At 34.8% G+C, this 12,856-nt stretch overlaps 1 protein-coding gene across 2 annotated transcripts in view; it reads left to right on the forward strand.

The window, feature by feature from the left end:
• Col11a1 (collagen type XI alpha 1 chain) overlaps positions 1-12,856 on the forward strand; it is a 199,630-nt gene that overhangs the window by 78,267 nt on the left and 108,507 nt on the right. For both annotated transcript variants that reach the window (XM_052730954.1, XM_052730953.1), the window contains 10 exons: positions 1,680-1,736; positions 4,848-4,901; positions 7,896-7,949; positions 8,046-8,099; positions 8,261-8,314; positions 9,763-9,816; positions 9,929-9,973; positions 11,560-11,613; positions 12,472-12,516; positions 12,719-12,772. In XM_052730954.1, the coding sequence (XP_052586914.1) occupies positions 1,680-1,736; positions 4,848-4,901; positions 7,896-7,949; positions 8,046-8,099; positions 8,261-8,314; positions 9,763-9,816; positions 9,929-9,973; positions 11,560-11,613; positions 12,472-12,516; positions 12,719-12,772 (525 nt within the window). The remainder of the gene's footprint in view (positions 1-1,679; positions 1,737-4,847; positions 4,902-7,895; positions 7,950-8,045; positions 8,100-8,260; positions 8,315-9,762; positions 9,817-9,928; positions 9,974-11,559; positions 11,614-12,471; positions 12,517-12,718; positions 12,773-12,856) is intronic.

Consider the following 12,856-nt stretch of genomic DNA (forward strand, 5'->3'; position numbering starts at 1 on the left):
ATTATTTGAAGTTAAAATACTTAGATGCTGCCGACTGTGATTAGTAGTCCTCTTTATTTTTTTACTGATTAATAATTTCACTAAAGCACATGATGTGTTTTGATCAAGTCACCCCCCAGTTACCTCCATTCCAATTCCTCCACTAGCTCCACCACCACTGTCTTCTCTTCATGTGTTTTTGTTTTTGTTTTTGTAAATCCATTGAGTTCATTTAGTGTTGACAGTATGTACATGCGTATAAGCCCGCCTCCTGAGCCTGGGCCACTATGGTGGGCCACATCCTTTAATAAAGCTGACAGTGGACATCCTGAGCTCCTCCCTACTCCATGCTTTGAATTTGTCTGCCTTGATTTTGTGCAGGGTTTTAGCACACTGCCGTTTTAGCTCTCTGTTCATGTTCGGTTGTGTCCAGAAATCACTGCCTCATTGTATCCATCCACTTTTTCTGTCTCTTACAACCTTTCTGCCTTGGTCCCTGAGTGAGAGGAGGTGTGCTGTAAAGCTCTTATTTACAGCCGAACACCCTTCAATCTCTCATTCTCTGCACACTGTCAAGTTGTGGGTCTCTGTGTTAATCACCTTCTACTGCAAAAGGAAGCTCCTCCAATGAGGGTTGACAGATTCACTTATGATCACCAATACCATCACTATGGTATAATGATGCCTTTATAGTCAGTTTATATAATTAGTCTTCTTGTTTAAAAAGCAGGCAGCAATATTTTTAATTCCAATTTTTCAGATTTAATCTCAAGAATTAAAAAATATATTGTCCAAATCTTCATGGTGAATTAGTGGTGGAACTTTGGAAATGTTATTGATTTTGTTTCATGCACTATTATTTTATGATTTTTCATATTTTCCATCACAAGGTTATTTTTGAAATGCACATTCATATTTCACTCATTATAAATTCATGAATCAGAATTATGTGATATAGATGTAACATAAAGGCCCTGATGCATTCAATTAACATTAAACAAATACAATAAAAAAAAATATCCAAAATAGTACATCAAACTAATTTAACATCTATCAAGTATTTTTCTCTGTGCTCTGTGTTCCAGCTTCTCAAGTATCCTAAATTAACATTTCTGTTATTTAGGCTAAAAATAATGCATCCCATCAGTCTATTATGTCTGTAAATAACAAATAAATGCATTACTTAGTACTAAGTTCAAGATTCATTAAAAATATTTATTGCCATAAAACTTTCTGTCCAGTTCTGTGTTTTAGTGCCTCACTTTAATCATCTTGACTTTTCCTAAAACAATACTAGAACAATTTAACTTAAAATACCACTAATTGTTTACCTCAATAAATAGCTTCAACAAAGATTATGCCTGCACAACAAAGATGAAGAATGCTCTAATTTTTTAGAGTGTGCTTTATAGTAGGGATTTATTAGACATTCTCTTATTTTTCTGAAATCTATTTCAATTATTTTAAATGATTAAATTTTACAGTATAGTGTGTAAAACTGGGTAACAGTTGAAACATGGCTGATAATTACACAGGATGTTCTGTCTACTTCCATTTTTCCATTGACTATACTTTCCCTAGCATGTAATTCTTATACTTTTGTGAGTTATGTACTTCATAGGATATCATGCCTAAATGACTTTGTGTTACCATATAGTACTAGGCAAGTGTTTCTGAACTTGATGCATTTTGTCTTTTAGATTGCTCTAAGAGGCCCACCCGGCCCCATGGGTCTGACTGGAAGGCCAGGTCCTGTGGTAGGTTACATGAAATCTATTTTAAAAATTTCCTATTAATATGCTTCCCACACCATCTTCCAGATTCCATTCATACCTCGGGCAAGCAAGCCTATTATACATGACTGATGTTGATTCTTTTTAAAAGAGTTTTCAGTTTAATTTTTAATAATTCTAATCAGAAGGTTTTATGAAAGCTCTCATCAAATTAGAGAGAATTAAACATATAGTAAAGTCACATACTGTTAATCAAACTATTTATAATTTATTTTCTTTCTATTTAATTATTTAAAAAGCAATTTTGCATTAAATTCTTGAAATTTAATTGTATGTTAGAGTTTTCACTAAAGTGCATTTGTAATCTTTGATAATTATTGTGCATTTTTTTATAGTTCATTTATTTTTATTGAAAATAACTTTTAATATAATATATTTTGATTACAGTTTCACTTCCCCAACTCCTCCCAGATTTTTTTCTTTTTCTTTTATTTTTATTAAGACAATTTTTAAATTTAAATATTCCTCCCTTTCCCTAAGTTGGAAAAAAAGAAATCAAAGTATCTTTTCACAGATGATAAGATAGTATACACAAGTGCTACTAAAAACTCCGTCAGAAATCTCCTACAGCAGGTAAATACATTCAATAAAGTAGCTGGAATGAAAATTAAAGTCACACAAATCAGTAGCTCTCCTATTCACAAGTGACAAATGGCCTGAGAAAGAATTAAAGAAAACAATAACCTCAAATAATAGAAAATATCTTAAGGTAAGTAACCAAAGCAAGTAAAAGATGTGTCTGATAAAACCTTCAAGTCTTTGAAGAAAGAAATTGAAGAAGAAGATATCAAAAGATAGCAAGATCTCTCATGCTCATGGATTGGTAGGATTAACATAGGAAAAATGACCATTGAAACAGACAGATTGATCAACGTAATTGAATTGAAGACCCAGAAATAAATCTGAAAATCTATGGACACCTGATTTTTGATAAAGAGGCCAGAAATTCACCTACGAAAAAAGACAGCATAGCATATTCAATATATATTCTTCTAATTACAATTACATTAGGATATTAGTATGCCAGTTAGTTGTATTTATAAATTTTATGCATACCTCTGTTACAATCCATCTTGATGATTCAAGACTGCAACCTCAGGTATTCAGGAGGCCATGCTAAGTAGATTGTATGCTCTAAAGCAAGGCAAGACCAGCTTTTGTTATGTAGGGAAATCTTGTCTCAAAATGAAAGAATTTAGGGGCCTGGGGAGATGGTTCAGTGGTTAAGAGTGTTTGCTGTTCTTCCAGAATTTCTCAGTTTTGTTCCCAGAGCATGTTGGGTTGGACCAATAGCTCTACTGCTATTGTTGGGGATCTGTTACTGCTTATGACCTCCAGGTGTACCTGTTCATATGACTGCATATGCACATGTGGACACACATATATAGAAATTAAAGAAAAGTAAAATAAAAATGTAAGAAATGAAAGCATTAACAAGAGCTGGAGATATTGGTTGGAACTGCTGCTTGTTCAGCATGTATGAGGCCCTGTGTTTAATCTCTGTACTGTAAAGACTATAAATAAATAATAAATACATTGATATATTAAAATAAAAATGAAAGTGTTTTGTTTTCCATGAATTTATAATTCCTTTAACTCAATCTTAAATTTGCATACTATATATATATTTGATATATACTCCTGTGGGAAATGTTCATATTACATATTCAATAGACCTTCAATTATATACACTATTAAACAGATTATCAAATGTTCATCATTTATTCTTACTGTTCTGCTTTTCAAAACACAAGAAATAAAAATACAGTAAGTCACTTAACAAAGAAATATATTTTATTTGCATGTTAATGATAAAAATATATATACACATCAGGGAAATGCAACATTTTACAAAATTTGAGATAGAAAGGAAAGTAGAAACAATAATCCTGTTCATTTCTTTCCCATCAGTGATGTGATAATTTTGGTTAGGTGTAAGAGAATGTAACTATAATCTTTTGAGCAAGTAATGCACATGTAAAGAGGATATAACACATACAATTAATTAAAAATAAACTGACCTCTCTATAATTGTATTGAGTTTAATGATTAATAATGTAATTTAATACAGAATCTCCCATTTTTAACATGAAATCAGTTGCAAGAGTTCATTAGAAGCTTGGAAGTAATCTTTATAATTTAAAAATACATTTGACTTGATGTCTCAGCTTTCCTGGGAGGCAGAACAGGAGTTACTTTACTTTGAAGCCAGCAGGAGGCTCTAGAAAGCTGCTTTCAGATTTAGCACATTTTCACTCATTGTTTTATTTTGTGGTAACTGAGTTTAGTAGAATGTATACTGCTTTAAATAAATCAGAACACTTGTAAACACATGAAGTAAGCTATTACAGCCATATTAATTTTTGATATTCTAAAGCTTTTAGAGAGTATGGATGACCTAGTATATATTCTTAAATTCCACAAATCCTTTATAAAGAAATTTATTTTTCCCCTCCAGTTAAGCTACAAGGCCTTCATTGTTCTGTTTAAATTATATTACATTTGTAAACTTTATTTGCTATAATGATTCATTTTCGTGGGGGAAAAAATCAAAAAAATATGAGGGAAATGCACTGACATTATTTCATAATAATTATAACAATAGCAATAGCATCTTTCTGAAGCAGTTTACTACTATTAAGTGCAGCACCTGAGAAATAAATGTCTATAAAAGAGTCAATTTTTCAAAATCCTTACTGTGTGAATGAACTCAGTGTTCACCTGACTCTAAAACACACTGCCATAATCCTACTTCGTAGTTCAATGATTACTCAGATCTTGTTTATCAGGCAGTGTTTGTTATGGTAAAAACTTTAAAGAAAATTTCAGTGCGATTTAAAAGTTAGCTTCTGTTCATCTGTGAGTGGAATATAGTGCTTTATTTGCAGTTTATACATTGGTATGCACTTGATATGCCTAAAAACGGCACACTAGCACAGGACTAGAACAGCTCATTACATTAGTAAGGTCAAACTGATTTAGCAGATATTTTTTTTTTATTTTGAGTGAAAGCGCTAAATTAAAGAGTTTAGGTGACATAAATTAATTGGTTTTCTGTTTTACTTTTCTCCTCAGGGGGGTCCTGGTTCTGCTGGAGCCAAAGGTGAGAGTGGGGACCCAGGTCCTCAGGTAAGAAACAATAATTTGCTCTCTTCACTTATTTTTTTATGGTCTATAGTTAGGTAGTAGAACAACTGAAATGTTAAGAGTAAATGCATTTACATTTCCTTTAGGCTCAAAACATGGTTTTAACTGAAAAAAAATTTTGAATAAACTGTTGGTTTCCATTAGTTGGCTAATTAAACAACATTTAAATTGTGGACCTAGCAGGTTTGAAAGTAGATGGCTTTTACATGATGCTATTGGCCAGAGAAGCAATTGCAGCTGTGGTACACTGTTCTCTCCTCCTTCCGGAGCCAGTGCTTCCACAGACAGTAAACTTAGTATATTGTCTAAAGAACATTGCTTAGCACACTCAATGTAAGCTAATGCCAGACCTTTGTGTATTAGCTAATAAGTAGATAAAGACGTTATATTGTCAGTATATTTGTGGTAGAAACAGGAAAACAAAAACAACTTCAAAATAGACTCATTTTTAAAATGAAAATACTGCATGATAAACTGAAGCAATACAAATTTACACTGGCTATAGTTGTTCTCAATCCTTTATCCTCTCCTTCTCTTTCTTCTTTCTTCATGTTTTTGAAATCATACTTTTAACATACCTAATAATATTTATCTATGTCAGCTTTATACATCTATATATTTTGGTTATATTCATCCCTCATTACCTTCTCTTTACTCTTTCCAAATAATACCATTTTCTTAACTAGAATTAGATTTATTTAAAAATGATATGGAGTAATAGAATCATACTCATTATATACTTTTGTGACTATAATTAAGATAAAATTCTCTATAAATCCAATTTTCTCTTAAAGTCTTTTTTATAATGTTTTTGTTATTTCTTTAAGAATATCTAATGAGGTATTTCAATTGTATTTACTCCCAGCTCTTCTTCCTAATGTGTCTCATGCCCACTCTTACCTTGGTGTCCTCCCCAACCTGGTGTCCTCTTTTTATTCATTTTTTTTCTCTTTTCTTTTGAATAAACTATTTTCTCTAGTTTGTGCTTCTCATATACCTATAGGTATGGGGCCATCCCCTGGAACATGGTTGAGATACTAGGAACTTTTAAAGAAAACTGAATCTACCTTCCCACAAAGTCCTCAATTAAGAGTGATAATCATTCCATCCTAGAATATTCAGTGCTTGATCATGTGCAGACAACACAGTGGCTGTGAATTCAGAAGTGCAACATTCTTACCATGTCCAAAAGACACCAAACAATTTCTTAATGTTGCTGCTTTACATTTAGAACCTTGTTTAACACACAAATACCTGGCAACCACTGATCTGTTCTTTATCACGGAATTTAGTACATTTTCCAGAAAAAAGATATTAAATAAAATTATACCTTATATCATCATCTATTACTGGATCTTTTGATACAGGAAAATGTTTTCAGATTCATGATACTTGAGTGCATCAATACTACATTCATTTTCTTGTTGATAAATATTCCATTGTATAGAAGCTACAACTTCTTGTGAGAAGACGTAAAGAAAACTGATAACAATATTTAACTAGCTCAAGATGTGCTAGCCTTGCTTTGAATGGTTAATTAACATTGCTATAAAGACATGCACCACCACCACCCGGCATCTCTGAGTTCGAGGACAGCCTGGTCTACTGAGTGAGTTCCAGGATAGCCAAGGTTACACACAGAAACCTTGTCTCTAAAAACAAAACAGAACCAAAAAACAAAAACCAACCAACCAAACAAACAAAAAACATTGCTGTAAAAAAGATGGAAAACACTGACTCATTGGGAATTTCAGGAAAATATTAACATACACCACATAAAAATCTTGGAAGTTTATTGTTTCACGAAATTTGGGAAGCAATATGTGTACTCATCTGTTTACAGAATTGATGAACCTGAAAGTGTTCTGTGATGGTGTTTTAGGATATACAGTCCTTCTTGATTCTCTAAGTCTAAAGAGTTAGTTGATATCAAAAAAGCATATTTTTTCATTAAAGACTGCCTTAATGGCACAGCTGGATAGATGGCTCAGCAGTTAAGAGTATCGCTTTCACAAGTCCCAGGTTTGGTTCCCAGCACCTACATGGCTGCTAACAACCACTTGTAACTCCACTTCTAGAGCACTTGATGCCCTCATCTGAAGTCCATAGACTTATGCATATGCATGGTGCACATACATTCGCCCAGGCACCTACTCACAGAATACAATTAGTTAATTAAGAAAACAAAACTGAGCCGCAGTTGTGTTGGTATTCATTCTCTTCCATTCTGGCTTGATTCATGATAGACTATTCTCCAACAGTTTTTGTTTATAGCTATACTCTTTGATTTCTAACTATTAGCCAGTCTCATTATTACATTTCCAGAACAAACATTTTTAGTCTTTGATTTGCAAGTCCATGTTTCCAGTTAGAAAATGATCCTCCCTGATTTTGGGGATGCTTGAAGAGTCATGCACCAGGCACTGTGCAAAGTTGTACAAGGATATACTTGAAACAGATAAAGTTGAAAACTTTAACGGATAATAATGTTATAGGAGATTTCACTGTGCCTCAGAGGAGATTAAATCCAGTGTAATAAGTTGATTGAGAAATGAATCATCTAGGAGAGGACATGTAAGTAATGAAAAGAAAGCTGTTTGGAAAGGATTGGAATAAGAACAAAATGATGGTGTTTATGGAGCTCAGTGACTGCTATGTAGAATCTATCTTTCTGAGAATTAAATGAGTAATTGATCATAAAGGTTTAAAAGTATATCATTACATTTCTTTTGTTTGAATGTATTCATATCCACATAAAACATTATGCAATGTAGTTACATAGATTTTTTTAAATATGAAAAGCCACTTAAGAAAATTGCTTTTCTGACTTCTGCTTTGTCAGAATTTTTACACTGAAAGACTTTCCTTGTGTTGAAATAATTACAGAAGAACACAAAGTATACCTGTTTCTAAAACCATCTCTTTTGACTTTACTGATCAAGATTTCTGCAATGTGATGCAAATGTTTTCCTATAGGGCCCTCGAGGTGTCCAAGGTCCACCTGGTCCAACAGGAAAACCTGGAAAGAGGGTATGGTATTTTTTCTTGTAACTTCAGCCATGGGTTAGTCTTTGTACTTAGTGTTAGTAGACTCCCTTTGCTTAACCATACTTTGGGCATTTTCAGGGCCGTCCAGGTGCAGATGGAGGACGAGGGATGCCAGGAGAACCTGGGTCTAAGGTCAGAACTTTATAACTCTGTATTCAGATCGTGTATGCCACTTTATCCTTGACAGTATCACATTTTAATATAAAATTTCTTGATATGAAGTGATCTTGACATTAAATTAGAGTCCTGATCCAGAATGAGAATATGATGATAATCTGATTGTAATTTTATAGGGAGACAGAGGATTTGATGGACTTCCAGGTCTGCCGGGTGAAAAAGGTCATAGGGTAAGAAACATTTATTACCTTTCATCCCAGGTGTAATAGGAATCATAGGAGCTTAGGTAGTAGTAGCATACTTTTGGAAATCAGGAGAGTAATAACGGAAATATTGATGACTACGTTTGGTAAATTTTTATATCTAATGAATATTGAGGAAATGTAGATGCAACTTTGTACATGGTACCAATATGTTTTTTTCACTATTTGCAAGATATTCGAATATTCCTTATGTGCAAACTAACAGAAGCAGAATCTCTCTGCTCACAGATGCAATAAAGATCACATTTATAGAACAGCTGGAGAATTTTCTTTCTTGTTTTTTTTTTCTTTGATTTTTTCGAGACAGGGTTTCTCTGTGTAGTTTTGCGCCTTTCCTGGAACTCGCTCTGTAGACCAGGCTGGCCTCGAACTCACAGAGACCCCCCTGGCTCTGCCTCCCAAGTGTTGGGACTAAAGGCCTGTGCTACCACTGCCCAGCGAATTTTCTTCCTTGAGCATTGCCACATTATTACATCTTATCTGTGGACATAACTCAAATGAGGATGCCTGTAGGCATCCTGGCCACATTGTTGTGATGCACCCTTCAAAGCAAGAGCTACTTAATTATAAGGTTAAAGAAATCAATACGCTAAATAGTAACAACTCAATAGGTTTTCTTTCTTTTTTTTTTTTTTAAGTGGGAAATTAGGGACACTTTTTTTTTTTTTTAATAAGATTGGTTATTTGTATGTTTCTTCACCAGAATGAAGAACAAACCTAGGACTGTATTTAGGTAAATTAGAGAATGAACAAGAAAATTTAATCTTATAGTCCCCTAAAAAAGAACTGACATTTGTCTAACAAGTGCTAAGATGTACAATTGTGTTTTGTGAAAGAAATTGAAAATCCCTTTACGTCTTCCTGAGTTGTGCTGATTTAATATGAAGTATTGCAAAATACAAAACATTTTTAACAACCAAATGCACCCATTCTTAAGACAATCATTAAACAAAATAGTTTTCTCAATGATTCGCTTCAATAACTGAAAATATTTTACCCATGTTTTCTTTAAATCACTTTTATTAAAACTCGACGAAACATTTTTCTAGCATATTAATTTTACTATTTTTTTTTTTTTTTGGTTTTTCGAGACAGGGTTTCTCTGTGTAGCTTTGCGCCTTCCCTGGAACTCACTTGGTAGCCCAGGCTGGCCTCGAACTCACAGAGCTCCACCTGCCTCTGCCTCCAGAGTGCTGGGATTAAAGGCGTGCACCACCACCGCCCGGTGCATATTAATTTATAAAGCTGGTTAGAGTTTAAAATTTTACCTATCTGGACACTATTCTAAGAAAGGCAAAGGCAATATAATTTTTTCCTGGGCAAGCGTCCTGTTTTACCTGGTTGTTTTGACGATGATATATACTCGTAGACAATCATCTTCTTCCACATTTATCCTGTTTATGTTTACTCCTTAGGGGGAAAGAGGCCCACAAGGTCCTCCCGGCCTTCCTGGAGATGATGGAATGAGGGTATACTAAGATTTTACTTCTTCTAGAACTGTTTACAATTAAAACGCAAATGACAAAGCCCTTCTGAAATGACACCTCTCTAATAGTGCCCCCTCTGCTTTGTGAACAACAGGGAGAAGATGGAGAGATTGGGCCCAGGGGTCTTCCAGGTGAAGCTGTAAGCAATTACTTTCTTTATTTTTAAAGGAATAGTGGTTGGTATTACTTATTTGGGCAATGCTAACAGGAGTAAATATTGTCTTTTACACAATTTAGCCAAGTAATTTTCATATTAAAAAGTGACGTGTATACAGCTGTCCTTTTGTTGTAAAGAAAAACTTTCTAACTTGAGAAAAAGAAATGTGGAAATTAACAACTTCTGGGTCACAAATCTTATTATTTAGTTTTTATTGCAGATAAAAAGTTTATCTTCAAATATTACCAGTAACTTCAGAATTTATTTTTTGTGTGTCAATTAACCTAGTCAGAAGAAAGATGCTGAGATGTCACATATGAGGCATAAAGATTATGTGACTTTTCTCCAATGAATGTTGATAATAAGGAAGCTTAGCTGGGGAGATGAACTCAAAGCCAGACAGGAAAAAACAAATCAAAACAGACCTGAAAACCTCCCCTAACTTCAGCCTGCTTTTGCCATTATAAAGCTGGCCAGATCAACTATAGTGAAATGTGTAGACGGATTTCTAAATGATCTTATTAAATAAAAAAACACGGAGCCAAATATAGGAGTGAAAGCCTTAGAGAGATCAGGGAAATAGTGAGAGCCACTAGACAACCTTACCTCACCAGCTCTGCAGCTTCCAAATGCGAGCTACTTCCTGTCTTACCCACGCCTTTATTACCTTGCTGTTCTGCCCTCTCATTGGCTATTTTAGCCAATATACCTCACTTCTTTGTCACTGCCTGTCTGTACAGACCTCCAGGTCTAAATGGTTGGTACTGGGATTAAAGGCATGTGTCACCACACTTGGCTCTGTTCCCTAGTATGACCTTGAACACACAGAGACCCTGTCTGCCAAGTGATCAGATTAAGGGAGTGTGCTACCACTGTTTGACTTCTATGTTTACTTAAAATGGCTTGCTATTTCCTCTGATCTCCAGGCAAACTTTATTAAAGCACACATGAAATATCACCACCACACAAGTGAGTAGGTAGAGTTATTATTACACTGACTTTTCTAGAGCTGGAAAAGAACATTGAGCAGAAGGAGAGAGATAATGTGAATGTAAATGTTAATAGTTTAGAACCCCTCTATCTAGAAAATGGCTCTATAATCTGCAAAGAGAGATACTCAGCTGTTTGCTTGGAAATGAATGCTCTCCCAGAGTGGAATTTATATAAAAGAAAATGAATGAGATTCTGGGCTTTCTGTTTATTAAATCTGTGTGCATAACAACAAAATTCAATGTGCCAATCAAATTAGAAAATGACATAAAAGTATCTTAGTAAGAGCATTAATCTATTGTATTTTTAAAAAACATTACTAGTGATGCATCTGGAAATGTTTTGGATCTAAGAAAGTGTCTGTACTAACCACTGTCATCTACTTTGTGTTTTCTGTCTGAATAAACATTCAATATTCATATTACAAATGATGGTACTTGGAACATTTATGTGCAGTGTACTGATAGAAAATGAATAAATATTTTAATTCATATTTTATATTAAAAATTTCAGTGAAAGAGGCCCATTTTGAGGGCATTTCTTATGCAAGCTTTCTGTTTTCCTTTTATTGCTTCTAGGGTCCACGAGGCTTGCTGGGACCACGGGGAACTCCAGGACCTCCTGGGCAGCCTGTATGTATTCCTGGGAGTAGTCTGGGTTCTGTAGAAGAAAACTTGCTGCCAAATTTCCCACAGGACATTTGTATAGTGCTTATCACAGAATCTAGTTAACTGTCCTTCTAGACTGTAAGTTCTATGGACGCTGCCCATCAGGGTAACTGATCCCTCTCTCCCCACTTGCTCTTTCCTTCTGTTTCAGTAGGTCTTACAGTTTCATGCTTAATCCCTACCACACAATGGAAAATGATGTTATATTATCTTCAGGGTAGACATAGATAGGAGAGAACAGACCTTCCTTAATTTTTGTTAAATCTTATATCTCATTTCTGTTTATTTTTACAAGAATCATAAATAACCACAGGCTACTGGATATTCTTTATGTTTTCCATTTGAATGTCTACATTTTTTTAAAAAATTTTTACAGTATAATTAACTTAATTTCACATATCAGCCATGAATTCTCCCATCCTCCCTCCTCCCATGCCCAACCCTGCCCAATACAACCCCCACTCCTACCTCCTCCAAGGCAAGGTCTCCCCTGGGGAGTCAGCCCAGCCTGGCAGACTCAGTCAAGGCAGGTCCAGTCCCCTCCTCCCTACACCAAGGCTGAGCAAAGCCAAACTAGTGGAAACACATGAAATGTGATCCAATGGCAGAGGAACCCTCATGGAACTGGATCAGGCCCTCTGGATAAGTGAGACAGTTGATCAGGCCCTCTGGATAAGTGAGACAGTTGATCAGCTTGAACTGTTTGGGAGGCCCCCAGGCAGTGGAGCCAGGACCTGTCCTTGGTACATGGGCTGACTTTTTGGAGCCTGGGGCCTATGCTGAATGTCTAAATTTTTAAACCATTTTTGTTTTTCATTGAAGGGTATGGCAGGTATAGATGGCCCCCAAGGACCAAAAGGAAACATGGTATGTAGTTAAGAACTATGAAATCATGTCAATAGATATTTTATTGCTAAATTAAAAAAAAAAACAATTCTTGCACATTGCTAAATATATTTTCTAGACTTCTTGAGTGAAAACTGATTTGGGGACAATTTTCAATAATTAGAATTAAAAAAGCCCATATAATACAAAAACCTTACTAAGTACTTTATTTCTTCCTATACAGGGTCCTCAAGGGGAGCCTGGACCTCCAGGTCAGCAAGGGAATCCAGGACCTCAGGTAACTCTAATCCACTGTTTTTCCTGGGAGATAATGGGTTGAGATGGTACTTTTTGAAATAAAAGTCACAGTGTCAGAAAGTTT

This window comes from Peromyscus californicus, unplaced genomic scaffold (genome assembly GCF_007827085.1).
Source record: "Peromyscus californicus insignis strain IS unplaced genomic scaffold, ASM782708v3 Scaffold_9__1_contigs__length_137607984, whole genome shotgun sequence".
Classification (NCBI taxonomy): domain Eukaryota; kingdom Metazoa; phylum Chordata; class Mammalia; order Rodentia; family Cricetidae; genus Peromyscus; species Peromyscus californicus.